The sequence below is a fragment of the Centrocercus urophasianus genome, unplaced genomic scaffold (genome assembly GCF_019232065.1).
Source record: "Centrocercus urophasianus isolate 14NV4802_14NV808 unplaced genomic scaffold, USGS_Curo_1.0 seq_14, whole genome shotgun sequence".
NCBI lineage: Eukaryota > Metazoa > Chordata > Aves > Galliformes > Phasianidae > Centrocercus > Centrocercus urophasianus.
In genome coordinates this window covers 12,704,563-12,732,523 of record NW_024884586.1, presented here as the reverse complement: position 1 = coordinate 12,732,523, position 27,961 = coordinate 12,704,563, and the positions used below count along the sequence as shown (strand labels likewise).

Sequence of the window (27,961 nt, the reverse complement as noted above, 5' to 3'; positions counted from 1 at the left end):
AGGGGACGCTGCAGCGGCTTCAGGCCCAGGCGGCCGCCGCCCCGGCTCGTCCCGAGGAGAAGGCGGAAGCGGCGCCCGGCGAGGAGCGGAGCGGCCCGCGGGGCTGGCGGTGAGTGGGGGTCGGCGGCCGCGAGGGCGGCGCGGAGAATCGCGGCGGACCGGGACCGACGAGGGCGGCGAACCGCGCGCCGCGGCCGCATCCCGCCGTGGAACGCCGGTAGCGCGGGGGCGCGGTGTTCGGGGACCGGCGGGACGGGGTGCGAGGCGGCGTGGGTTTGCCGGACCTCGGCGAGAGTGCGCTCCGTCGCTCGGGCATCGCCAGTGGGAGCCGCGGTGCTGATGGAAGGAGGCTCCGTGGCAGGGGCGCGTCGGGCTGAGCTCCGCCGAAACTGAAAGTGAGCCCCGTGCCGGGACGGCAGGGTGCTGGGCCCGGGCCGCTGGGCCGGCCGGTACGCAGTAGGGCCGCGTTGCGGGTGGTGGCTGCTATGGGCATGGGGGGGGGGGGGGGGCGGGAGCGGGAGCTGTTTGTCTGGCTGTGAAACGGGGACGCTCAGCCAAGGGACCCGGCGTGACAGGGAGCTGGAAGGCTCTGTAAGACTGCCCTGCGGGAAACTTTGCTGTTTCAGAAACTAAGAGCCTCCCTCTTAGCGACTGGCAGATCTGCACGGTTACAGCGAATTTAGGAGAACGAGTAGGAAGTTTCGATTGTGGTCGTACTTCCATCAGCGTAAGCTGATTTACAGCGGTCAGTGTGGGTCTTGTCAGGCTGAGACAGAAATTTTCTCTGTAGGTGAGAGGACAGTGATCTAATTATACCCCTTACACCTAACAGTTAGGGCTCACTGGAAGTAGCTCTGTCCTCTGATGAATTCTGCAGGCCGAGGACTGCTGTAGGCAGGGAAACCATGAGCCACCAGCTGTGTTAGCACCTGCAGGTGAACGGCATTGCCTTCCTAAGGGCGAAGGGGCCAGAAAAACACAGCCCCACAGTCTGCTGCTATCAAAAAAGAAGTCCCAGAAGTCTGCTGATCAAAGCAAGCATGTGACTTCTTTCCTGGCAGGTATTGCTCTGGGCATAGCCTTCCAGCTCTTCCAAGCACCTGGAGACCTGCAGAGCTCAGGCAGGGTGTGCAAGTGGTGGTTTGAGGTTTGTAGTGCTTTAGCATTGCAATGCTGCTTTCTGTTCTAAAGGTTTGATGCTATATTTAAGAAAGCATGCTCAGTAAATACTAGAATACAGAATACTGAGTGAAAAAAATGGCTGAGATAAACAAGCTTTTTCTTCTTATTGAAAATATTCCATGACCTTAATATGTCAACAAGTGTAACTTTTGCTTCTCTGCAGCACACATTAGCTAAGCAAGCATAAAATGTTTTTAAGTCTGGTCTGTGGAGAACTAGGGGTGCAAGATTCTGAGTATAAGGCACATCAAAAAGAAAAGTGAACGTGAGGCAGAGTGGAAAGGGGAAATGCCTGAGCTGTTTCAGAATGTGTGCTCAGTTCACTGCTTATTTTCCTGGTGTCTCAAATGATTTTACAAATGCTAGCTGCAAGCAGACTGTTAACAAGCATCAACAGATGTAGATGATAATAAAATACAGTTTGGAGGCACTGCAGAAATGATGCTTGTTCTTAACCATATTTTTCCTGCCTCTTCTTGAAGTGCTTTCTGTCCTAGTGTTTTCTTTGACCCTGCTATGGCAGCATCTCAGCAGAACCCTTGCAGGTTTTTAGAAGGAACCAGAAGTTGTTTTTCACAGTTATGAGTTCTGCGTGAATCTCCTGTTGCTTTTTCTTGACTTGCTTTTTGATAGCTTTGGAATGAAAGTGTTTTATAGCTATTAATTAAAATAAGTTTGCGTAACTGTATATGTTTTGCCAGGCTGGAGCCATGGTGTTGATAGTTGTACACCTAACAATGCAAATGCTGCTAAGCATAGTGCTTATCAGTTGTCAGACCATTGATTAATCTGCCTGGGAACTGCAAGTATGGCTTCATAAACAAATCAGCTAAAGTCGCTCCGCAGGTCTATCCCAGAAATCTGTTTGACTCATACATCTGTATGTACAGAACTGTTCTTAACGGGCCAGGTGAAGAAAAAAGCAAAGTTTTGCCTGTGGTTTGTTTGCATGGCACTAAAGGCATTGCCCTCTGCTGGCTTTGTCCCAGCTGGGCTGAAAGCAGTTTCATTAGGTTTACAACTTCAAGTGAGGAAAGGGATCTGAATAGCCCTCTGCACTGATTTCTCTGGCTGCTTGGTAGGAATCCTCTTGGAGAGGTCATGCAAAAATTAATCATTTTCAATATTTACTAATTAATACTCAACATTTTCTGCATCATAACTTGTAAGTTCCTATGTAGCAGGTCCTCTGCGCTTGCCAAATGCATAGGTATCATCTCACTTTTTAGACAAGTAGGGTACAATGCCTAGTCTTATTCCCTCTCGTTACCTCAGAGAGTGTAATTTTGCAGGCAGTTGGAAGATATCTCATGTGCCATTTAGCCTTTGATTTAGGAAACCTGAATTAATCCTGTGGCTCTTTGCTGGAGCAGAAAATCTGTAAAAGTTCTGGCTGAACTCCATGGTACTGTGGGACTTCACAAGTCAGACTGCTGAGCTTTATTGCACACAATAATTTAAGGCATGAAAGGCTTCTAGTTCTGTTTTGAAATTGTTTATGTGAATCATAACGTGCACTATGCTTGCAGGATTTTGCCACTCTGACTTGACTGTGTTATCACAGATTAACCTTATTGCTTTGTAACACAACAGTGTAAATAGCAACGTGGCACAGGTTGCCCACTGAAGAGCGGTTTCGTTATGATTTAGTTGGAAAAGCAGTGTAGGGATTCCATCGCCCTGCCTGTGTCTGGTTTGCCTTGGGTCTGAGAGTTGGATCATTACAGATGGATCGTTCTGGAGTCCAGCAGCATAAGTAACGATTGGACAGCACAGCATTACTGGTTAGCCTGGAAAGCACCTTCTTGTCTTTTGTCAAACAATACAACGTTGTTGCAATAGAGGAAAAAGAATACCTCTGGTGGCCCAGGGACTTGTGGTGCCTTGTGTGCAAGCTAAAACCTCCTGTCTGTCTGCTCAGTGAGTGTGATGGGACTTCCCAGCACTGGGGAATGGTGTTTCAGCTGCACTGACAAACCTAGCGCTTGGGTTTTCTCTGCCTGAGAAACTTCATGCTAATCAGGATTGGAATTGCCCTCTGATGTTCTGGTTTAACTTCAAAGTGAAGGCTGTTAGGTTGATTAGCTGGTTGATTACCAGAGTACTTAATGTGTTATGCTACTGATGTCAAAAAGCTGGATGGATTTAAACGGTTTTGGTGTAGATGAGGAAAAACATATTTTGTATATAGTTACATTTGCTTGAAACTTCTGCGGGACAAAATGTGCAACGAGTAACAGGACATTCATATTACAGCACTTAAGGGCTGAGCAAGAATTATTTTCAGCTGTGAAGAGGCAGTTAGGCTTTGACTGCTGATCTGAGAGAGGGCTGAGTGGGCTTTGATTAGGAAACCTGTGTGCCATGCCTGTAAATGCATGGAGAGGGCAAAATTTCCTCCCAGGTGAAGTGAAATGAGCGGAGTAGAAGGAGGAATCCTATTACACATTTCACAAAAAACATGAGCAAAACTCAAGATCCGACTCTTAATCACCCTATTTAAATTTCCTCCTCTTTACAGATAGGGAAATTTGGACACAAGCCGATGATGAGACTCACGCTTCTTTGCTCACCCTTTGGTCATATACAGACAGAAATCTCCATGTGGGAGTGCAGTGTATCACTGAACAGGGGGATTTTTGTGAGGCTGGGATGTTGGCTGGTTGCACTGACTCATGCACTAGAATGACTCTGGTGTAGGATTTCTGTTTCCATAGACTCAATGTACATACCTGCTCTGACTGTAGAAACAGACAAGCGAAAAACACCACTTGCACAGCACTTAAATCTACAGCTGTTGAGATTCTGAGTAAGGTGATGTTATCTTTCTTATAAGAACAGTATTTCAAACGGTGTGTTTCCTTCTGGAAGCCTCTGAAGGGAAGAGCAGCTCACTCTGCAATTAACATGACAACTGAATTTGGATGAAGCTGTGACATTTTCCTCCTCAGGACTTCCTGAATTCCTTTGTGATGTTGTTGAAGGCACGTGTGTTCCTTTTCCCTTTATCTCGCTAAATATCCCCCTGTGGTATGGAATTATGTAAGTTTTTCCACTCCCATACTGGCCAGTGGATTCTAATCTTGCATACCCACCTTCACACTCCTTTGGCCCAGCTTAATTCCTGTGCCATTTTTCATGAAACGTGGACTCATCATTCTCTGCCACAGCAGTCAAATGCAAATTGTTGGTTTGTCAGCAGCAGCAGCATTTCTTCCTCCAGGGAAAAGAGAACTACAGACAACAGTCTGAAAAAGCTTTTGACAGACCATCTTTCAAAGCAGTGATTCTTCTGTTTCCATTCTGTGGGGCTAAACTACTAATTGCTGGACTGTATTTCAATCAACTGCCCAAAAGTCATTTGGTGTTTAGCTTGTATTTCTGCTGTATTTAGGAGTGCTGTTATGAAGTCTGCTCTGTTAGATAATATGTAAGGATAACACATGAGGACAGAGAAAAGGAGTAGAGGAGTGAACTTTACCCCTTGGATGCAGCTCCAGGCAGCTGTGCTGTGGGATGGCTTCTGCGTGAAGTAAGCAGTCTGGCTGCTTCAGTCCTGTCCCGGGTGCTGCTTTGAGACTCTGTACCATAATGCAGTTCTGGAACACTGCTTTTAGATGCTGCTTGCACCTCTGCGTGCTTCAATGAAATGGAAAGTATTGCACAACAAAAGAAGTCACATTTTGATTTGAACTCTAACCTGTATATGGTAGTTTTGCCTGTTGGACTGCTGGCTTTCTTCATTTTTTTTTTTGGTAGATGTACCTTCATTTTCTTTCCATTTGAATAAGCGGAGGAAAAATAGCTCATATACTGTTAACACAGGTAGTACTGAAATAGTTGAGGCTATCACACAGGTGGCCTAAAGCATGTCTGTAATAATGTATGTGTTCACAGGTTTCTAGCTGAGGCTAGAAACAGCATCAGCATGTGTGTGCTGATCAGCATTTTTGTTGGAGTCTTCAGGTGTTGCGTAGTAAGCGCCCAAACAAAACAATCTATGTGTCATCCTCCCCTTATCTGTGAACACTGTTTAAATGGCTTGTGATGCTCCAATTCTGCTAAAGGCAAGAAGTTCCGTGCCCTGAGCTCGTGGTTGGGTTAACCCTCACTCTGCATCCTCACCGCCCCTGGATGCAGTAGCAGTGATGCATGCCACCAGTCCTTGCAGCCCAGCTCTGGGCTCATCCTTACGTTGCCATCCTGAATATGCTGCAGATGAAGTGATAGTCTTGCACTGAACGCAGGAGGGGAATGTTGTTTAAAAAACAGGCCTCGCTATGCCATGCACTCCTCCTCAGGGAAATGTGATTTTTATCTGATGTTCTTACAGCGTTGTCACTTGTCCTCCCTCCCACCTGTACCGGAAGAGGGATGGGAGAGCATGAAACCTGTTTGAGCACTGCTAGCTGGTAAATAACATTCTGAGCTGCAGAACTATTAGCCTTATCTTCTGTGCAGCTTCTTACTCAATTTCAAGTCCTGCTGACAGTTCTGAAGTGCTATCAGCGATGCCGTGCATTTGCATTTCGTTTCCAGCACATCCTCTGCTTGGTGTGGCTGCCCAGACCTACCTTATCTGTGGGTATGTACCTAAACTGAGTTGAAACCTATACTGTAAATCTGTATACAGAAAATATTAAATAACATCTGTCAGTGCAAAGAAAATACGGAGCTGAGATATTGCCACATTCCATTACAGTGCTTTTTGTGGAAATTCTTTGAATGCTTTAAAAGAAAATAGGGCCATGGGGATAGAGGCTTTTCTCAGTAGGTGCAGCAAGGAGAGACAATGTTTACAGAAATCAAGTAGGCAGATGAACGAGATTGCAGGGAGGTGTGTATGTGTCAGTTTTTGAAGTGACAGGATGCTGTGTTCTTTCTTATGCATTACAAGATAAGTATAAAAAGATACATCGTGGAGAAACTGGGATAAAAGTGGTTGTGTGGAGAACCAAGTCTGTAGCACCGCTCCAGTGCTTGTGGCCACAGCTCAAATCTTCTCATGACTGGAAGGGGAGATCTTGGAGTATTTTAAATTAACACATCTTTTTGTCACCTTGCAGGGCGTTCTGTGTGGCACTCGACCAGCTGCTATGAGCTTGCTACACAGTGACAGCAGCTGTGGGGCCCGAGACATGGATGGTGGCTGCTGTGCGGCCATGGCCAGCGCCTGCAGCGGGGGAGCGAAAGAAGACAGCGTGAGCGTTGGCAGTGGGACCGGCAACCCGCCCAGCTCCTTCACGGAGGAGACGCAGGGATACGACGTGGAGTTCGATCCGCCCTTGGAAAGCAAATATGAGTGTCCGATCTGCTTGATGGCCCTTCGGGAAGCAGTGCAGACGCCGTGTGGGCACCGTTTCTGCAAAGGCTGCATTGTCAAATCAATAAGGTAAAGGCAAACCTATGGAAATCATCCTTAAGAAGTCACTTGACGGAGTACATGTTAGATAAAAATAGTAATTTATTTGAAGGATTTGGCTACAGCTACCAGGTCCCCTCTTCAGCCCAGGGTTGTAAACCTTGTCTTCTCACAGAATCACAGAACGGCCAGGGTTGGAAGGGACCTCAAGGATCGTGAATCTTCAACCCTCCTGCCATGTGCAGGGCCACCAACCTTCCCATTTAATACTAGACCAGACTGCCCAGGGCCCCATCCAGTCTGGCCTTGAACACCTCCAGGGATGGGGCATCCTCAACCTCTCTGGGCAGCCTGTTCCAGCACCTCACCACTCTCGTAGTAAAGAACTTTCCCCCCGCATCCAACCTAAATCCTCCCTCCCTCAACTTAAAACCATTTTGCCTTGTCCCGCTGTTATCTACCCTTTCAAAGAGTTGATTCTCCTCCTGTTTCACAGAATTACAGAATTGTAGGGGTTGGAAGGGACCTCCAGAGATCAAGTCCAACCCCCCTGCCAAAGCAGGTTCCCTACAGCAGGTCGCACAGGTCGGCATCCAGGCAGGTCTTAAACATCTCCAGAGAAGGAGACTCCACCACCTCCCTGGGCAGCCTGTTCCAGTGCTCCGTCACCTCACTGTAAAGAAGTTCTCACACACATTTGTGCAGAACTTCCTATGCTGCAGTTTCTGGCCGTTTCCCCTTGTCCTGTCTCCACTCACCACTGAAAACAGTCTGGCCTCGCCATTCTGCCCCCCACACCTTAGATATTTATAGACCTGGATCAGGTCCCCTCTCAGTCTTCTTTTCTCGAGGCTGAACAGACCCAGTTCACTCAGCCTTTCTTCATAGGAGAGATGCTCCAGGCCCAGGTTTGTAGGCTCCCTTTTAGGTACTCTCCGTGTGAGTGTTTAGGTAACTACAAGTAGCTACTGGCAGCATGGTTACTTGGCACAGATGTGGCAATTTGTGCTTTCAGTTCTCCCCTTGCAATCTGCTTCCTTGTTGGGCTGGAGAATGTAATGAGGAAATAGTCTGGAACAAAGAGTTGAGGGAAGAAACTGCTGTATGGAGGGGTGGGAGGAGAAAAAAATAGAGGCAAGAATACGCTGAACTTGTAACAGTGGATGCTTGAAAGGGGAAGAGAAGGCAGAGAGCATGCTGATTGGTACTTCCCTCTGATATGGAGTACAGTCATCACTGTCCTACCTATGCCTCTGAGTATTAAACCTCATTGATAAAAAGTTAGATATTACTATATTTTTGATTCTTGACCTAAGCCAGACTTCTTACTTATGGATCTCTCCCTTAGCTCAAATGTCAAGGTGCTTTAGTAGGAGTCTTAATTGTGTGACCCACATATGGAGTTGGTTAATTTCCCAAATCACTTTGCGTGCCTTTGTGCATAAAATCAGACGGTCTTCTATGTTACTGTAAAATGCATTTTATTTTCCTCGTGCAGTTGTTTTTAGCATGCAAAATAGACAATACTTTCTTGTTCAGCTTTCCATACGTTTATCCCTAGTTCTATTTTCTTTATCCATAGCTCATAATTTTTAGCTCACTAAATTAATAGCATGCCAGCAGCAATGTTCTCTGAAGGCATTATTCTGTGGGCTTCTCTGTCGTTTCAGCATTGGCTGATACTAATGTATTTCCTCACAACATCCCTTCTAGATGGAGGAGGAAGGTGTTGGAGCTCAGTAAAAAATGAACCTAATTTTGCATTCCCTACTTATGATGGCAGAAGAGCGGGTTATTCTCTAGAGAGCACGAAACTGTTTGCAGCTCAGCTTTTTAACATTAATTTCATCAGCATTTCTGAGAAAAGGATGTGCAGGTTCATTATTCAAAAAAAAAAAAAAATGCAGAGTATTGAAGTTGTTCACACATGAAAAGTGACTCCCCCATGTGTACTGCAAAGGAGGCTCAGAGATGCTCAGTTCTCTCATAACCTTGCCATGAAGTCACCTTGCTCCCTTGGTCTCTTGCCTCATTTCCTACTTCTGGAGAAAGGAAAAAATAAGTCAGATCTTACCCAACTGCATTACTTAATGTCATTCATGTCAGCCAAGAGCATGGAAGAAAGCAAAAATGAAACTAAACCTGTCAGCGTTACTGTAGGTATCCAGTTTCCTGTGCATAAGCAGGTGGCTTCAATTTCTGGCCTTTACTTCACATGTTCCAACATGAACTATTTCAAGTGGTTGTGATGCATAAATCCATGTGTGCTTGTAAGCATCAAATTAGACTTCCGTAGTAATAAAAGCCACTACATCATGGAATTCCTTATTTGCTTTCTCTGTGCTTTCTGATGTTTGTTTGCTTTGCAGCAGTAGTTTTTATGTTCTTCTTTAACTTGGGAATTGCTGGAAGAATGAAAAGATAAGGAATCTGTAAGCCTTTGAATGGGAGAATGATGCCTACAAGCCCTGAAAGTACATGAGTCAGTACTGAGTGTCAGAAATCTTTATTTACCAGTCATTTCAAAGATAATCAAAATGGGTCTCTTCTTCCAGTCTTTCAGATCTTTTGTAGTGATCTTGTTTCCTAATCTTCCTGTTGCAGAGCTATGTAGGTGGTCATTGGTAGAATTTACCATTGTTTAGTGAGGAACTGCAGTAAGCTTGTTCAGAACAGAGCGTCTCGTTAAGGTAGAGAAACTCCTTTCTCAAAACTCAGGCTTGGAAAATGGTTTCTCTTCTGTTAATTAACAGAGTATTTGTTCTGCTCAAAGGTTTGAATCTATAAATAATAACTAGGAGTTCTTCCTTTTTATATCCTCTTTTTCCCCTTTGAACTCAATTTCTGGAATTACTATTGGCAATTACAATGAATGCTGAACAAGGGTGGCAAGTATTCCTTGTCTTGGAGACTGTAGATCATCACTGTGGTATTTCAGATGTTTCAATAACAGTGACTATTTTCCCTCATTCCCCATCAGCATCCATCTTTGAGATTCAGTAAGCACTTGTGAAAGCAGAGCTGGGAACTTGAAGGGCCAGACCATTCTGAGTTGCTGAATTAGGATGCGTGGATTGAGCTGTTGATTTGGACTGTCATTGTATCCACAGTCCAACACTGATCTGGAGTTTGTAGTGTCTACAGTGCAATATTGATGAATGTCATTGAGAAGTTTGTACAGAACTAAAAGGGGAATGGAAAGTGATTTTTATGCTAAGTGCTATTTTTTTCCTGTTAAGTGATCATTTATCATTTATTTATTTATCATTTATTTGGTTTATTTGGAAAAAATGCTTCTATTTCATCCTGTCTTGCCTTCTGTAGAGCCTGAGTGAGCACTGAGGATTAAGTGATACAAGGTGGATGGATGGTTGTAGGACAGGAAGTTGTTGAGATGCTTCTTGTGACTTAGACAACAGTTATAGTTGCCCATGCTGAAGAAACTACCTGCAGCTAGAAAGATTTTTATCAAAAGAATAAGGGGGGGAGGGGGAAGCTTTTAAGCACTGAAGTTTTAGATCCTGTAATGGGAAGGGCATGGTTACACCATATGGATTTGATCACAGTGTTTGCTTCCCAACGAACCTCGGCAGCCTGAAGTGCCTTCAAGCAGTGAGAGTCACGATAGTGAAGAAGCTTATCTGCTTTAGTAACTACAAATAATAGTTACAAATATTGCTGCCTGCAAAGTAGTTGATGAGAAATTTTAGGAAAACTGAGTTCAGATGCAATAGCTAATTAAACTTCATGCTACTCTCCTCCTTTGTCTTATGCCAAAGCAACACTAGTGGGGCTCACTGAATTTCAGAAGCTTCTTTATCAGATCACTGAATTATGAGTTGAGAAGGAGCAGCAGTGAAAGCTTTGGGTGCTAGCAGTTCGTTAAATGACTCACATGCCTCCAATTAAAGCATATGCAGACTGTTTTGTTTCTAAGCTAAACCTATTAGTTGTTAATCACAAAGCAGATATTTCTTCAAAATAAGTTATTTCTGCCTTTTCATAGAAAATGCCATTCGTTCTTGCTCTTAAACTGCTTGTTATTTAAGCAGGAGATCTGGTAATCATTATTTATAATGAATATGTTCTTATCTTTGTGTGTAGAAGTCAAGCTGCTGCCTTACTGGCAGGCCTACCAAGCCACCACTGCATTGAGTGAGAGGTATTTGTCACCAAGCTGTACCTGTCAAGAAGTGACTGCCTGTAGATCGTGTGTAATCTGGGGGAACACTTTTGGTTTGTGATGAAGATCAGCACGTTGCTCAGGGAGCTGTGAAATGAAGTGGCTTGCTAGGTGTCGTCTTTTTTCCATTTGCTTACAATCATGACTGTCAGACTTGTTGTGAGCCAAACCTAGGAAAGGAAGTTCATTGTCATTTTCTAAACTCTGATTGTTACCCCCACTTCCTCTGGCAGCATTACTGATGGAGTGCTGACCAATTATTTCCTTTTCCAGCGAAGACCACAAATTCCCTCCTATCCTCCACAGCACACTGGGTTCTACTTCCCCCTCACACTTCAAGCAGTAATAATGAATGGCCTTTGATCTTTGCACAGCAAGCGTGCTCTCACATTTTTCCCACCCCATGGGTTTTTCCATGTTATTGCTATTTCCAATTGAGGAAAAAGATAAAATCACAAAATATCCCAAGCTGGAAGGGTCTCACAATGGTCGCTGAGTCCAGCTCCTGGCTTTGCACAGGACCACCCATAATACAAACCCTGTGTCGTCCAAACACTCCTTGAACTGTGGCAGCTTGGGGCTGTGACCGCAGCCTCGGGGAGCCTGTTCCAGTGCCTGATCACCCTCTGATGAAGAACCTTTTGCTAATACCCAACCTGACCCTCCCCGGATGCATCTCCACGCATGCAGACAGAGCCTTGTGAAGTGTTAACAGGCTGTGAGTTTCCTTGTGCAATTTGTGTGCATCAATGCTCCACCGCTGGACTCCAGAGTTCCACCAGTTAGCAATGACTGTCTGGTTGTAATGGCTTCAGGTACAATAACAAATTCCAAATCCAGCACTATTTTCATAGTTCTTACTAAATTCTGTGTCAGGAGTTCTTTACCCATGTTGCTGTATAAATACATAAATTGAAGGGTGACCATCTTATGAAGTGATTGTACAAAAAAAAAACCAGAGAAATAGCTCTTCAGAAAGTTCTGTGAAATAAGTTAATCCAGAAAAGATTGCTTTCTGTCTCAGGAATGGTCTCCTTGGCTGCTCATAAAGTGAGAAAGGAGGGAGAAATGCCTAAGAATCTTTAAAGGACTGTTTTGGAAGAGTATGTGAAATATTCTTTTGTTTCAGCTGTGTGAAGTCCTTACAGAAACAAGGCCATAAGTTCTTGTGTTCTCTACATCCTCCACAAGCTTATTTCCAGGGTATCTATCATGTCATTTGGGCAATTAAAAGCTACTGAGTTAGAACAGCTCTGCGATCTCAATAGTACTACCTCGGATGAAACTTTATGCTGTCATTTTTTCTAACTGATATTGCATCCTTTCTGGTAATTGTCACATAAATGCCTTTGTTTTCCAGTACTTTATTCATGTGTCATTACCTGGCTGCTAATGTCTTGGTAGTGTAAAAATATTTTAAATTAAGGGCAAAAGAAACTCAAAATCTTTTTTCTGTCTTTCTGTCATCGTAGAGATGCGGGTCACAAATGTCCAGTAGACAACGAAATTCTACTTGAAAATCAACTTTTTCCAGACAACTTTGCAAAACGGGAAATCCTTTCATTAACAGTTAAGTGTCCCAACAAGGGCTGCTGCATGAAGATGGAGCTGAGACATTTAGAGGTGAGAATGAGATCTGACAATACGGAACCTTGTTTTTTAAGGATGAGGAAAAATTCAGACTTAAGGGGTCATACCTGTTCATACAGATTCCATTCATTCAAGCCTACAACTGTATTTTTTTGGTTTTGTTCTGAGGAGCACATAGTTGTAATTAGGTGGTTCTCAAACAACAAAAAAAAAACAAACCCTGGAGTATGTGACACTGTAGTAATGCAGCTCACTTCTTGAGGTCATTCCTGTTTGTCTTTCCATCAGCTTCATCCATACTTCATACAGGTTCCTTGAAGTCAGTGTAACATTTCCTTCAAAGCAGTAGATATTAGTTGAAATAATTGTTTTGGAAAATAACACCCAAGTTGTAAGGGGAAAAAAAAAAAAAAAACCAAGCTGAATTTTAGCAGTGAGCATTCTTGAAGCTTTGAATGTGTGAAGTCCTGATCTTGGCCATAGAACATCGACGTGCCATTAGTGAAGTGAGCGTAAGTGTAAATAAGGGTTTTCTTGGAAGGAAAGAAGGAAGGGTTATTGCTTGTTCCTCCTGTGCTGTGCCTTATCTGAAAAGCAAGCAATAAATTAGCACTTGTTTTCAGTATCAAATCTCTTTTGTCTTTGTTCAGGAGCACCAGTTGCATTGTGATTTCACTGCTGTGGAATGTCCACAGTGCCAAGGAGCCTTTCAGAAGAACCACCTGAAAGAGCACATGACACAGGAGTGTCCCCGGCGACAAGTGTGCTGTCCAAACTGTGCCACATCTATGGCTTATGAAGATAAGGAGGTACTTGGCAGGAGTCTTTCAGCCTCCATTCATATGGGTTTGCTCATGAATGTGACATCATGGTCTTGTAGAAAGAAAGAAGGCTTTCATATGGAAGAGCTGTTTGAACTGCACAGGGTAGAAGCTCTGAACACGAGGGCACTTATCTGGGAACCCTGTGGTGTGAAAAGATGTCTCACAGTGGTCGCTTTTTGGCCTTGGCATCAGAGGGGGCAGTACCTACTGGCAAAGTAATATACAAAGCAATATCCCACACTTACAGTTTGTATGCCTGGCAGAAAGGATCAAGAAGTGCATCTTCTGGGGATACCTGCATGAGAATAGGATCACTTCAGTTCTTCTCCTAGCTCTTCTTTTTAAACTTTATTTCACAGTTGCATTCAGCTTTAAAATATCTCATCAGAAGTGATTAGCATTCTTTGGAATTGCATAATGTTATTAATTTGTTTTCCTCTATCGCTGTTTGTTAACAGCTTCATGACCAAACCTGCCCTCTTGCCAATGTATTCTGTGAATATTGCAACACAATGCTCATCAGGCAGCAGGTAAGAAACTGCCTTTTTTTGTACGTGCTTAATCTGGGCCTTATGTTTTGTACTTAAAATGCTGCTTTAATCATAGAATGGCTTGGATTTCTAGGACCTCCATGATGATCTAGTTCCAGCACTCTGCCCTGGGCAGACTTGCCAACCACTGCATCAAGCACTCAGTCAGGCTGCCCAGGGTTCCATGCAGCCAGGCCTCGAACACAGCCAGGGATGGGGCAGCTGCTGTTTCCATGGGCAGCTGTGCCAGCATGGTTATGTGATCGAAGGGTTTCATGCACACTTGATGAAATAGATCTCTCCTGAGGAGGATGAGCTTACTCCCAAGGCTACCTCTGCTTGAAGGAAATGCAGGTGTTCTCTGCAGAGTGTAAGCAAACATATAAAAGTAAATACAAGCATATTTGTCCTTAAGATAGTTGTGCTGCAGCCATTTCTTTACAGAACAGCTTTTGTATTTTTCACAATCTCAAATTAAATCTGAAGAAATGGTTTCTCTCCTAGCTGTTAAATCTCTCCTCATCTCTCTGAAGAAGTTGCATCCACTGCAGGTGTAATACTGATTTAAACGCTGCTAAGAAGCAAACATAACTTCAGGTTATATAGTTTTGCAGTTTGTTATTTAACAGAGAATGAGAAAACAGATTAGTGAATGACCTATATTGAGCTTATAAACAAGTCTTTTGCCTGAGAAACCTGAAATTATCCTTAGTCCTGGTTAGGGCTGGCAAGGCCTCAGCTGAAGCTGTCTGGCTTTTGGGGTGAAGATGGACAGGGAGAATTTGGAGCGATGACATAATTGGGTCTGTAAAATATGGACTGTAAGAAAGATTGAAGTAATGTGGTCTTATTGAGAAGATAATAAGGAGGAGCGACACAACTATTTCTGAGTACGTGTAAATAGTGCTTCAGAAGAGAAAGAAGTAGACTGTGATCTAGCTTGAGTATAGGCTAGAAACAAAAGGCTCACGCACAAGAGAGGAACTCTAATGCTTTCTGATGCATAATCTAGATACTACATCAATGAAGCAGTGAGTGAAGTACGTGCAAGGAAGATGTTAAATTTTTATCATTAGCTGCACACTCTTGTTTAAAGCTTCCCTATTTCTCAAATGAATGATACAAAAATAAATTGATTTTTACTTCAGGTACATATACTGAAATAGGGCAAGCTGGACTGTGATGATGTTGTAAAGAGAATACTCTTAATGGGGAGAACTCATTTCAAATCTGATTTGTTTCAGATGCCCAACCATTACGATAATGATTGTCCTACTGCCCCAGTACCGTGCTTTTACAGTGCCTTTGGGTGTCCTGAAAAGGTAAGCCTTGTCAGAAGTGTGAGCTGCAGATGTTTTGCATGGCTCTTTGTCTGTTCCTACTGTCTCATCTACCAACTCAAATCTTCAGTGATTGGTGGAGTTGGTCATTTGGAGGCATTCTAATTCCAAAACATGGCATGTTGATCCAGTGCTTTTCAAAAGTCCCAAGTTTAGAGAACTTGAATGTGTACTTGATGGATGTGCATTATTCCATGAGTGCAATCTCAACTTTATACCAAGGAAGTAACTTCTAACATTTCTTACAAAGTTCTGACCAAATACAGTTATAACTTTTTAGGTTTGGTAAAGATGACTTGAGAATGCTTTAAATATGATTGAATTCCAAAGCTACTTAATCTTGTGTCAGTGGTTTATGGACTGGTTCTGCCTGGTTCTGTGACTAGCAGGGTGTGGGGACCCACAGACTCATGCCCTGGAAAAGGGGAGTCATAGAAAGACTTGAGTTGGAAGGGACCTCAAGGATCATGAATCTCCAACACCCAGCCAATTGGCAGGGCTGCCAAACTTCAGATTTAATACTAGACCAGGCTGCCCAGGGCCCCATCCAACCTGGCCCTCAATATGGGGCAGGGCATCCACAACCTCTCTGGGCAGCCTGTTCCAGCACCTCACCAATCTCATAGTAAAGAACTTCCTCCTGACATCCGACTTAAATCCTCCCTCCTTCAACTTAAAACCGTTTCCCCTTGTCCTGCTGTTATTTACTCTTTCAAAGAGTTGACTCCTCTCCTGTTTGTAGGCTGCCTTTAGGTACTGGAAGGCTGCAGTGAGGTCACCCTGCAGCCTTTCTGCTCCAGACTGAACAAGCCCAGCTTCTTCAGCCTGTCTTCAGAGAAGAGGTGCTCCAGCCCTCTCATCATCTTTATGGGTCTTCTCTGGACCCTCCCCAACAGTTCCCTGTCTGTCTTGTATTGGGGGCACCAGAGCATGAGGTAGTACTCCAGATGGGGCCTCATGAGGGCAGAGTAGAGAGGGACAATCACCTCCCTGTTCCTGCTGGCCATAAAAAAAAAAAAAAAAAAAAAAAAAACAGGGGGGGGGGAAGGGCCAAGGGTAGGGAGATGGGCCTAGAAACAAAACAGCAGCAACAATCTGAGGAGAAACAAACTAATTTACTAAATAAGATATTGGAATGCAAGGTAACATAGTATAATACAATATAATTAGAATCAAAGCTAATAAATAAAATGAGAATGTCTGAAGACTTTATTCTAATGTTGAGGTGAGATGTTTAGCCAGGCTGAGCAGAAGGCAAAAAGGGGTCATCTTGTGATATGCCAACAGTCCTATCTTCTGAACAGGAAACAGAACAGCACAAAGACCTCTGGGGATGTAGTATGTAGTTGTTCTTCTCTTCTGAGAACCAGGTACCAGGAGTGATCCATGATCCACAGAACTGGAGCATTAACTCTTTAATTCCCAGTGCACTACCTGGCATTATGATGTGGAATACCAATAATAAATACCATAAAACTCTGTTGGCTGGATATTCTTATTTCTAGTTGTGCAGTAACTCTGAAAATCAACTTTCTCATCCTCATGCCATCAGTTCTCGTAGGTCTTTATCTTCTGGTACCGGAGAGCCATTTCTGCAAGTCTACAAAGGAAATGCAATGCTGATTTAGCACATAAATACTTATTTGTTGCTGATGCTTTTTCACCAGGTGTATATTTTGTCAAACAGCTCTTGTGCACTGACATTTGAATGTATTTTCACATTTATCATATCTGATTTTTGAATTTGAAGCCCTTCATTGGTATTCACATCACCTTTACAGCTTTGTCACATTGTTTGTCTTTGACTTGCATTCTGTTTTTTCTCACATAACAGGACTTGTTTGATTTTTATTTATTTGTACTTTAGAACCACATTTAGGATGTGATGCATTCTTAACGCTACATCTCTTAAATCCTAGATGCAGAGGAACGAGCTGGCACGACACATGCAGGAATTCACTCAGGTTCACATGAGAATGATGGCTCAGAGCATTCAAAATATCAGTGTTACTGCTACAAACCCTGTACCCTTTATCAACGGCCTACCGTTTGAGCCTGCCCTCTTCTCCCATGTGTCACATGCGCCATATAATTGTAATCCAGAAGTTGAAAACTTTAAAGAAACTATTCAGCAATTGGAAGGTCGTCTAGTGAGACAAGATCACCAAATCAGAGAACTCATTGCAAAGATGGAGACGCAGAACACTCACATGGCAGAACTCAAACGTACCATCCGAAATTTGGAGGGAAAGATTACTGAAATGGAGGCACAACAATGTAATGGTATTTACATCTGGAAGATCGAGAACTTCAGTGGACTTCAGAAAGCCCAGGAAGAAGAGAGGCCTGTTGTGATGCACAGTCCCGGCTTCTATACTGGAAAACCTGGCTACAAGCTGTGTTTGCGCCTGCATATCCAGTTACCAAATGCTCAGCGGTGTGCTAATTTTATATCTCTGTTTGTCCACACGATGCAAGGGGAATATGACAGCCATCTGCCCTGGCCTTTCCAAGGCACTATTCGACTTTCTATTTTGGATCAATCGGAAGGCCCCGAGAGGCAGAATCATGAAGAAGTAATGGAAGCCAAGCCAGAGTTACTCGCCTTCCAGAGACCAACGATTCATCGCAATCCAAAAGGTTTTGGTTATGTGACTTTCATGCACCTGCAAACTTTGAAGCAAAGAACCTTTGTAAAGGATGATACCCTTCTGGTGCGCTGTGAAGTTCTAACACGTCTAGATTTGAACAGCCTTCGCAGGGAAGGATTTCAAGCTCGCAGTACTGATGGAGCTGCGTAACCAAGTCTTAACTAGAGGGATGGAGGCCTGGTCGTACTCTTCCACCACAGATACACGCGTGCTCCACTATCCATATAGGCTGAATAAGATCGTAAATGCTGCCACGGTTGATCTTCACTTGAACAGCTCTATGAGGTCGTGTTTGAATACTAGCAATTGTTCTCTATTAAGTTGTAAGCTACTTCTGTAGCAAGCTAACTGAAAGTGTGGTTAATCAAAATTTAACTGCCTACAAGAAAATCTTACTGAAGTACCTACACATTTCTGTTTGGCAAAGTGCAAGCAAGTCATATCAGAAAAGACCTATAAATCTTTGCAGCTCAGTGCCTTGGAGTAGGTACTGCAGCAGGGAAATCATAGGTAGGTAAATTAATAAAAATGAGGGTTAGGCTTTTTTTCATGGAGCTTGGGAAAGCTTTGCCTTGGGTGAGATGGTTTCTATGTTGACTTACCTAGAATTTTTAATTGACTATGTTTCTCTTGAAATGAAGTCAGGTTAAAGCTTTGCTGACACAACTTAAAGCGAGATGCTTCGACCCTTCTTTGCTGCAGTAAGAAATTGTGTGTCAATATCAAGTTGATAGTAGAATTTCTGAAAGGTAGGTGGTAGTGTTGTGAGGAAGGTTAAAGGAGCCAAGCTCTTAGAAATATTTCTAAGATGGTCTGAAAGTGCTACTCCCCACTGCTCTTTATTTTGACCCTAACTTTTGTATGCAAGTGCGTGTGCTGTGTGTTCCAGGCCCAGAATCTCAATTGCTGTTACTAGAGGTAAGTGTAGCATTAGACTGAAAGGTGTTTTTGGGCGGAGGGTAGAGACATGAGCAAAGGTGTACAGTGACTAGACAGGGTTGCAGAATTTTATTGTTGAAACCTAAATTATAGCAGTGTTGAACTTGGGAATCTGCATCTGAGTCATCCCTTCCCTTGATGTTCTGGGTGATAGGAGCTATATTAATCTCCTCTTAATACTCAGTGGACAGCTGGCCGTGTCAGCGTACAGCTGTTGTGGCCATTTCCTGTCCCATTAGACAATAGGACCTTGGACCTCCTTAACACTTCAGGAGGAAAGAAAAGCCTGCTAATTAGTGTGAGGGAAAAATTGCAGTCCTGTTTGTTCTCAGGAAAAAAAGCCTGTCTTCCTTAACAGCTCTTTAACCAAACACTAAGTTCACTAGTTCAAGGATTCATGAGCTTCCTCATGTTGCATGTGTTGTTGTTTTCTCTACTTATTCCATATACATACTAGTTTTGACCAGTCAAAGCAGAGTAGATAAGTTCACTGGTGCTAACGATTTACCATAGTACTGATAAAGCATGGATCTTTTCCTTCAAAAATAGCAAAGAGAAGTCTTGTTTGCTCCCGAACTGAAGTGTGCAGCCTAAGGCAGAGTAAAGAAGTAGCCCTGCAGGAGCATCTCTTTTCCATTATTTCTGCAAACCAGTGAAACAGTGTGAGGATTTGGGATGCCACAACTTAGAAGACACTGAAAAGCAGCCCAAATAAGCAGTCTCTTCAAAACAACCTCATGGGGATCATCATTTAGAAAACGTATTTAAGTGCATATACTTAATATGCACAAGACTAAGGAACAAGTACTGCAGTACATTGATATGGGAGATTTCTCCATGTACTTGTAGGAGCTTAGAAGTTGCAGGCCTCTACCTTTACTGGTTTGTTCAGCTGGATGCAATGAACCAATTTATTTTGCAGATAGAGACTGGTATCTGCAGAGAGATTGTTAAGCGTTGTTGCTACTGAATACTGAACTTCTGGCTAATTGTGACAGTCACAAGTGACTTATTAGTGTATTTGGTGTGTTTGGAGGGCTAGTGAGCTTATATTAATAACAGGAAAAGATCCTTGCTTTACATCTGTCTTTTTAAACCTCTTAAGTCAATTTTGTACTGCGCAGTCTCATCCCATTAACTGGATTGTTCCACTGTGCCTCCAGTTAAAGCAGTGTTGGTAACTCAGCCATTCTCACTGAAAAGCTTTTAATACCTGTAACAGTACTCAGATCTGCGATAGCCAGAAGGCAGTTCTTTGCACTGCACAGCAGTTCTGCAGTCCTTCTCAGGCTGTTAGTTAGCCATCTTTTTCCAACATACTCAAACATTACCATTCTCATTTTTCTGGGTGGGTCAGGGGAGAAAGGCAGAAGAAGGACTGCTCATTTATAGCAAGAAGCAGCTCTCGGTTCCCTACTCAACCCTGGTGATGTTAACAAAAGGGCCCTGTCTGTACTCTATAACAAAGACCCACTAAGTGCATTAATACTTTGCATCTGAAGCTTTGTGTTAGGAATTCTCACCTACAGCAAACTGAATTCTTGCTTTGAGCCTTTTCTGCTACATTTGATAGAGTTACGCCTCTAGTTGAAACTCAGTTTGGTGGCAGGTTGAGAAGTTCAAATGATTCAGGCTAACATTGTACAATAGCACAACCCAGCAGCGAATAGAATATAATAGAAAGCATGTATTGACCGTGTAAGTAGGAGCGCTCAACTCACTGCTATTCTACTCCTTTCTGTTGTGATATTATTTAGTAGAACTCTGAGTGATGCCGTTACTGTAATGCCAGAGTTTTACATAAGAAGCTTTGACAGCTAATGTGCTAAATATTAATTTCTCCTGCCCTGAAACATAAATGTTAATGAAACATTAATTTGTGTATTTGTTCCAGTTCCCTTATTCTTTCCCCACCTTTAACTGCAGTTCCAGTGCTTTCTCTTCCAAATAAGAGCAGCATCTTCAGCCAATGGAATACTTAGGAGTCTGGATTGGTCCCACCTCTCATGACTATTACCCTTTATTCAAACTTTCCTGAGGTTAGTACTAAGGTGCTCAGTTTCCATATGAAAATATTCTTAATTAAATGACCTTTTTTTTTTTTTTTTTTTTTTTTTTTCCCCAGCCTTACAAATGTGATCATCTGTTTTGAAAAATCATTATGCCAGGGTGGGTTGAGAACTCCTTAAAGGAAGGGGAATAGTGTGCAGCCTTGAGAGTTGTACCTGAAACAAACACAAAAATAGGAGTGTTAAGTCAGCTTCCTGTATAATTTCTTCAGGAATGAGGTTCTCCACTTGTGTCACTCTAGACGCTTTGCAGCATTATTAGATCTCAAGGTGTTTTAGTAAGTGGCTTAGCTTATTTATCTTCTGAATTTCTGTCATCTTGAACGTGTTTCAAGTCAGACTCTTAGTTTATGTATTTGCAAAGCTGCTATGGCACATTTTCCAATTATAATATATTGCAAATGTGTTCTCTTTTTGTCTCTGAATGTCTTCCCCTGCAGGGCAGGGAAAAAATTACTGAAAATGTTGGTATGTGATCTATATTAAGTGGTCTCATGGCATGCCTGGTTGTGTTTGCGAGCGAGGGCTTGAACTCGCTAATGAAAGAAATCAGGGTGGCCTTTCTGCTCTTGTCTGGAGAGAGACTCTCATCATCAAGTACCTTAATGATAGATGCAAGAGATTATTCTGGGGTCAGTGTTAAAGGTTTGTATTGGTTTCCATTTGAACAGAATTTAAGGTACTCTTGTTCCTTTTTAAAATATCAATAGATTAATATATTTTGTAATTAATACACAGCTATATTTCTGACAGGATTTTTTAAAAAATAAAGTAATTAAACCATGCATTGTGTGTTACACCTTTATTCAAAGGGAGAGCTGTTTAAAACATCGACTGTTTCAGAACTTGGTTCTTTGTCTTGTGGGTTTCATTTGGCTGAGTTATACAACATAGTAATGGAGAGCATGCAAGTCAAAAACCAAAAAATGCTGAGTATATTTCAGTAGGGAAGGATTGTTGTAGTTCATAAAGGGTGGTGACAGCTTTAGTCATTATTAGAATGCATGGAAGGAAGCTGTTTGGGTGAAGGTCCTCTAACTTATGCATTGAGAACTATTCAACATCACAACCTGTTCAGCCATAGACAAGGATAGACAGAAAAGGGGTGAACTTGGGGGTAACAGAGAATAACTGTGGCAAAGTAGAATGAACTGGGGGCATAAGAGACAAATGGGGGATAACCAGAAATAACATGAAAGCCAGGAACGGATCAACAGGCAGAACAGGAAGAGACAGAAGTCAAGTCAACAGCACTGACCTTTGTTAGCTCCATCTGCAAGGACAATATCCATGGGGACCACCACCCTTACACCGTCCAAGTCTTCTTTACTTCAGGAAATCTGTTCTTCAAGGTCTTGTTTTTGTTGGTTGTTTTTTTTTTGTTGTTGTTGTTTTGTTTTTGTTTTGTTTTTTTGCTTTGCTGGCTTTAATTTTTTTAAATTTTTGAGACCTCACCTATCCATAACAATCCTCACCTATGTAAAAACAGACATGTTACACACTAACAGCTGTGTCAGCCTGGCAGATCTCAGAACGCATGCAGATTGTGCTATTTCTGCCACCTCTTTCAGTTCACAAATATTTTTTTTAAGATATGTCTGCCTTTGTTTCTCATTTTTAATTTTCCCTTGCCCCTAAAGAAGCAGAAAGCTTCTAATGTACGAATGCTAGCTTGAATCTACTGTAGTATTTTATTCCAAGTAGAACCATTATCAACCGTTCCTGTCATAATTCCTTCTGGAAGGCCACAACTTTTCTTTAGTTCAGAAAAAAAAATACACAGTACTGCCTCCATGACTTTACCTTTATTTTGTGAGGGGGAACAGATGACGACTGAGGTGCAGCAAGACTTGCTGGAAATCTGGAGCCCTGCTCTATCCAGTCTTTTAGCAGTCATGACTGAACTCATTTGTTCTGTGGAAGCGAGTGCTTGGGTTGTGGGGGTTTTTTTTCCTTCTGAGATGGAATGAGGAAATTTTTGAAACTGTGAACTGGGAAATCATTTTCCTATTAGCTTTTGTCCAGGCTGGGACTGATGAGCCACCTTTTCCTGCTCTGACTCATCTGGACTGACACAGCCCACAACAGTTCCTGTGCTCAGTGATTTCCTCTCACAGCTGGAGCTGCTGCTTTCCTGCTCTTTTGTCACAACCAGACCTTCACTGCAACTCAGTGCAAGCTGCTCACTAATGCAACCATGGCTAAATACTCAGGCTGGCACATAGCCCATTCCAGAGCCATTCATACTGCACTGCAGCATGGTCTACAGGACAGCTCTGCTCTGCTCAGCTTCCTGAAGAGCCTTAAGAACTGCCTGTTTAAATGGAGCAGCATTTTAGCAGTGGGGCAGTAATAATTTTGGAAGAAGCACCTGCATTCTTAAAGTAGAAGCGTTCCTTTGCTAATTGCCTTGTGATAAACTGCCTCGAAACATTCATCTTCTACTTCTTACCCCTCTCAGACAAAATCATTTCCATACAAGTTAATTTATATGTTCAAAAATAAAAAGCAAGACAATTCTTACCTCATCCCACTCTGCAGAGACGGGTGTAGGTTGCAGAGTCCCAGCAGGTCTGTTGCGGGTCCGCTCTGGTAACCCCTTGGTTTTCCTTCCTGCCTTCAGAAGCACACGTCCTCTCTGCAACTGCTGGCACCAGCTCCATAATACTGAAAGCTCCCTACAGTTCTGTTCTTAAACATGAACAGTGAAAGCCACTTGTCAAACCCTAGGATAGTACGCTACAGCTTAGTGGTTTTATTTCCATTTCTGCATTGGGTCACCATTATGCATTACATTGTTTCTCTCTAAGCTTTACCTTGGTTTCTGTTGCTGTTTTTAAGAAAGCAGTGTTTCCAGCTAGGTATGAGTCAGGCCTTCTGGCAGCACACCAAGGAACCAGGCTACTGTCAAGGAGAAGTGGCACATACAAGTTCTCCTGGTTTCTGTATTTCACCAGGTGTAACAAACTCCACTTACCTCAGCAAATCACCTAGAAAGTGCTCCTCAGGCTGAGGCTTTGGCTGCGTCTTGTGGAAAGTCTCTGTGTAGACTAATGTGTACATCCCTTATGGATCCTCTAGTTAAAACTCAAAAGTGAATCTGTACTTAAAGTACCACTGGGACTCACGAAACAAGGCTGATGCTTTCTATAGCAGCTACTAAAGGAATGGAGGAAAAAAATACAGGGTTCTAGCCCTCTCTTTCTCCCTGAAGTAACCTATGGAGAAAGATGCCTTGCATCTAAGGGCCACAGAACAGGCTGACAGCCAGATCCAGGCTGTATTGCTTAGAGGTTCTCCACCAACTATGTTCTATCACAAGCAGTGATGCTCAGTACATGATAGTTGTTCTCCCCAGCCTTCTGGGAAGAGACTGTGGGTGGGGAAGAAAAATCACAATAAATCCTCTCCTCTCTGCAGCCCCCACACAAGCTTGTAAAGGAGAATTACACAAAGTCTCCAATGCTTATCTGAGTTCCCAGGACCATCTTCATTCAGCTCACTGGTGCCCGGGAGCAGAGTATTAGACTCAAATGTCCTGCTTTTGCAGGAGCTTTCCAGTACAGGTGCCATCGTTTCCCTCCTTCAGAACAGCTTCCCCCTTCCCTTTGTTTCTTTTGCAACCACGCAGCAAATCAATGATCATTCACTTCCCGAGCCTGAAGAAAGGCAGCAGACAGCCCTTCTCGTAATAGTGAAGCTGCCTCTTAGAGATACATAGGAGAGAAGGAAGGACTTCCTATTTCTGCACCAAGGACCATCAATATCTGTTAGTCGATAGCTGCTTAGTATGAAGTGGATTAAAAACCCACAGGAGAAAAGAGGGCTTGCTTAGCAATAATGGTAATAAATCATCCTAAGTGTCATACACTGAAGAGGATCTTGTGGTTTCTCACTGACATTTAATATACATTAATTCCATTACCTTCCAGTTTGTCCTGGTACAGCACTGTCCACTGTTCCAGGAGCCCGAGCAATCCCACAGAACTGAGGTTTTGAGGTTAAAAAGTGTGGGGGCTCTTTCCAGTGACAATAGCAACTGCAAACTCTTGAATATGAGCCAGCGCAGATGTGTTCATAAACTTTTAGCCCAGAAATAATGATTCTGTGACTCCAGTCTTTCTTCCAGGGTAACTGGGGCTGTTACTATGCAGTCCATAATAATAATTCCACAAGAATTATTAACTGGCTCTCGGCATAAGAGGGAGTTGGCTCTGAAGCCCAATGACAGAGGCTTCAAACAGCAGCTCCTCAAGCACTGCTGCAATCGGCAGCTGCTCTGTACTGCAGTATGAGTTCAGGGTAGTGGAGATCCTTAAGATCCCAACTCCTGGAGGAGTCAGGAGGCTGTAGAGAAGGGTCTGAACCCACCTCACTCAGAAGCACCCCAACAGAAGGGGCAGCTCACTGCCCACAGCCATCCCGAGTTCTGCAGCATTCTCTTCCTCGAGGGAAAGAAGGCAGCAGTACCAACACTGACAAAAGAAAGGTTCAAGATCCATCAAATGCCCGTGAAAACCTAGTTCCAACCAGATCCTCTGTGTCAGTTGGAGAAAAAGTTTAGTTCAGTTTAAAAAGTAAAGCCACCAGCTTTAATTCTCCATAAACAAAACATCCAAACAACCAGGGGAAGTGCTCAATTCAGAGTGGCTCGGTGCAAATTTCCACAACGTAACAGGTACAAAATCAACATGATTCAAAATTATAAATAGATGTAAAACAAAAGACATTCAAGTTAAAACCAGGACTGGGTTCCTATTAGCCCTAGAGATGATTCAAGAGTATGTCAGGAAATAAATCATACTCATTTTCATCACAGAAGGCGGCGCTGCTAACTTTGGGCATTTACAAAAGGGAAATGAGAAGTAAAAAAGATGAGAAGCACTTACAGGAGTGAGCTGAAATGCTGCAGGATCAGCACTTCCCACGTGTACACTGTGGCCAAGAGAAGGCTGCAAGTCAGTGTGTGTGACAGCATCAGGTGGCACAATCAGTCCAATTTAGGAATAAGAAGGCAACTTCCCCTAGAATCCATTTAAAGGAAGGACTGCTTAAATCCCCCTCTTCCTGCCTCCCCAGACACATCCTTCCTAGGAAGCCAACAGCACAACCCAATCTCTCTCACATAATTACAGCAGGGACAAAAACACTGCATTTCTACAAAGGCCAGCAGCGAGGGTGTCGCAGGTGACCAACTACAAGAAAACACAGCCCCTTCCAACTATCTGGAGATTTGCAAACCACAGGAGACAAAGAAATATTCTCATGTACACAGACAGCAAGACTTGTGCTCATTGCTGGGTTTTCTGGTGCTTTGTGGTACAATAACCATCCAACTGCTTTTTGCAGCACATGCTACCAAAGTCAAATCCCAGCAGGTCCAAGCTGCTCTTTCAGTACAGCCCATGCAATAAAAGGTGCTTAATGCCCAATGGCAGCGGGGCAAATTCTGCAATTAACGTCACAATATGTAAAAACATCTCCTGAAGACTCATCCTAACTTCCTGTTCCCTTGTCAGGATAGATTTATTTGCAGTCAGTACCACAGGGACTGGATTCTAGAGGCTGTGGTATTATATCCACGTTTTTAATGGGATTTGACATTTAAGGCAGCATTTCAGTTTACCTCTAAGCTTGTAATTACACTTGCAAATCTGCTTAGCGAGGCACCAGAGTACTGCTCCAACAAATCGGTTCTGCTCCCACAGAAGCAGCAGTTGAGAACCAAACGGTGCCATGCAGTGGGCACTGCAACTCTGACACACTGACAACCTGGACCCAATCCTAATCTTCAAAACAAAAATAGGAACAAAGACTACACGTAGCCCTCGCTTCATCTTAAAGAAATGCTCACTGAGCGAGATACCACTGGAGGTCAGAAGCACTTCACAAATGTGCTACAAGGACAGCGCTCCGTTCTGCACCCAGCTGCTTATCTCTGCTCTCACGAATCCTGCAAGTGCAGGGAGTACCACAGCAGCTCAAGGAAGCAGCCCTGTAAGTCATCTCCTGCTCTGCACTCATGACAGTCATCCTGGAGAAGCACCTTTAGCTTTCTCCCGATAGAAATGCATGGGCATTCCCTTTCAGAAGGGACTCGTTTAGATTTCTCCTTTCATTGCAGCTGCACCACCCCAGAACTTAAATAGCAATTTGATGCCAAATACTGGGATGCTCAGGACTGTATTCGCTCTCACTTTATACCTTTCTCCTTGGTGCTCGATTTATAACATCAACACCAAAGACATTACTGGAACTACATAAGGCACATTGGAAGGGTTCAGCTGGCACTCCATACGTATCCAGTTCTGTTCATGTGTGGGCTAAAAAAAGCTGGTTTCTTCAAGATTCTCTTCCCCCCACACTTGTGGGAAGCAAGTGAAGGATCTCCTTCTCTCAAGCAATCTGAACAGATCTTTCTGCAAGATCCAAGTAGTTTTATCCCTGAGTTCAACTTCAAAAGAGAAAAAGGTAGTCTTTAGTCACCACTTCAACTACAGAAGAAAGAACATTAAGCACAGGATCCTGTGATGCAAACAAGTAGCACAAAACCAGGAAAGACAAAAGCAGAAAGAGGCTCATCTGCATCATACCAAAGAAACAGAAGGAAACCTGAGGCCAGAAGATTTAGGTTAGTACAGTAAAAGAGCTTACAGAAGGTACACAGCAACGTTCAACTTTGCAGCCCACCACCCTCAATCGGGAGCCGGCTGGTACCTCTATCAACAACAATCACAAACAAGCAAGGAAAACAAGTCTGGAGAGCACTCCCAAAGAGACATTAAATCATCCAAGACCATTTCACTACCAGGAGCAAAACCCCAATTTTCCTTTTTTTCCAGCGGGGGTGACAGGAGCATTTGTCCAGCTTAGCACATACGCTCCTCCTCTCCTCGGAGAGACTTCTTCTAGCTGACTGATGTGCAGTTCAGCTCTGCTGAGTCCTGCCTGCCTGTTGCCATGCCTCCTTCAGGCCCATCGGCAATACTGGGCTCACTGGAGCACTGCCTGTGGCTGAAACTGGGCTGCAGGAGGAGACATTTGTCATTGCTGTCAGACTCCTCAATCACCATGCCTGTGTGCATCATGGAGGCCATCGCCAGGAGCTGAATATCTGAGTGAGCGTTGGCAACAGTGTGGCGACGGATGCTACCACACTTCTCCAGATAAGCCTCACCCTCCTGCTCCGTCAGAGGTGTCAGGGCCATCTCACTGGGCTGCCGACTGCCAACCAGGTGGGAGGAGTAACTCAGTCCACCAGCTTTGGAACGGGATCTGGAGTACCGTCTCT

At 43.5% G+C, this 27,961-nt stretch overlaps 2 protein-coding genes across 5 annotated transcripts in view; one reads left to right on the top strand and one right to left on the bottom strand.

The window, feature by feature from the left end:
- Window positions 1-46: 46 nt before the first annotated feature.
- TRAF6 (TNF receptor associated factor 6) lies at window positions 47-21,455 on the top strand. Its single transcript, XM_042813264.1, has 7 exons — window positions 47-109; window positions 6,249-6,574; window positions 12,200-12,350; window positions 12,968-13,126; window positions 13,600-13,671; window positions 14,916-14,993; window positions 16,931-21,455. Exons 2-7 carry the CDS (start codon window positions 6,279-6,281, stop codon window positions 17,810-17,812), a joined length of 1,638 nt encoding a protein of 545 aa, XP_042669198.1. The 5' UTR covers window positions 47-109; window positions 6,249-6,278; the 3' UTR covers window positions 17,813-21,455.
- PRR5L (proline rich 5 like) overlaps window positions 20,723-27,961 on the bottom strand; it is a 47,912-nt gene continuing 40,673 nt past the window's right edge. The window contains exons 10-11 of one of the 4 annotated variants that reach the window (XR_006167923.1): window positions 21,929-27,961; window positions 20,723-20,826 (exon numbers count right to left, since the gene is read on the bottom strand). Coding sequence is in view for 2 of the 4 variants with exons in the window: in XM_042813265.1 (XP_042669199.1) it covers window positions 27,579-27,961 (383 nt within the window). In the remaining 2 variants the exon portion in view is untranslated. The other 3 variants (XR_006167924.1, XM_042813265.1, XM_042813266.1) reach the window with 3 other exon arrangements.

What these genes read in the sequence shown, in the direction of transcription:
- TRAF6 (XM_042813264.1), top strand. Translation starts at nt 6,279, where the DNA reads ATGAGCTTGCTACACAGTGACAGCAGCTGTGGGGCCCGAGACATGGAT. An exon ending in TGGAGCTGAGACATTTAGAG is followed by an intron (nt 12,351 to 12,967) that starts GTGAGAATGAGA and finishes GTCTTTGTTCAG; the next exon opens with GAGCACCAGTTGCATTGTGA. An exon ending in CAATGCTCATCAGGCAGCAG is followed by an intron (nt 13,672 to 14,915) that starts GTAAGAAACTGC and finishes GATTTGTTTCAG; the next exon opens with ATGCCCAACCATTACGATAA.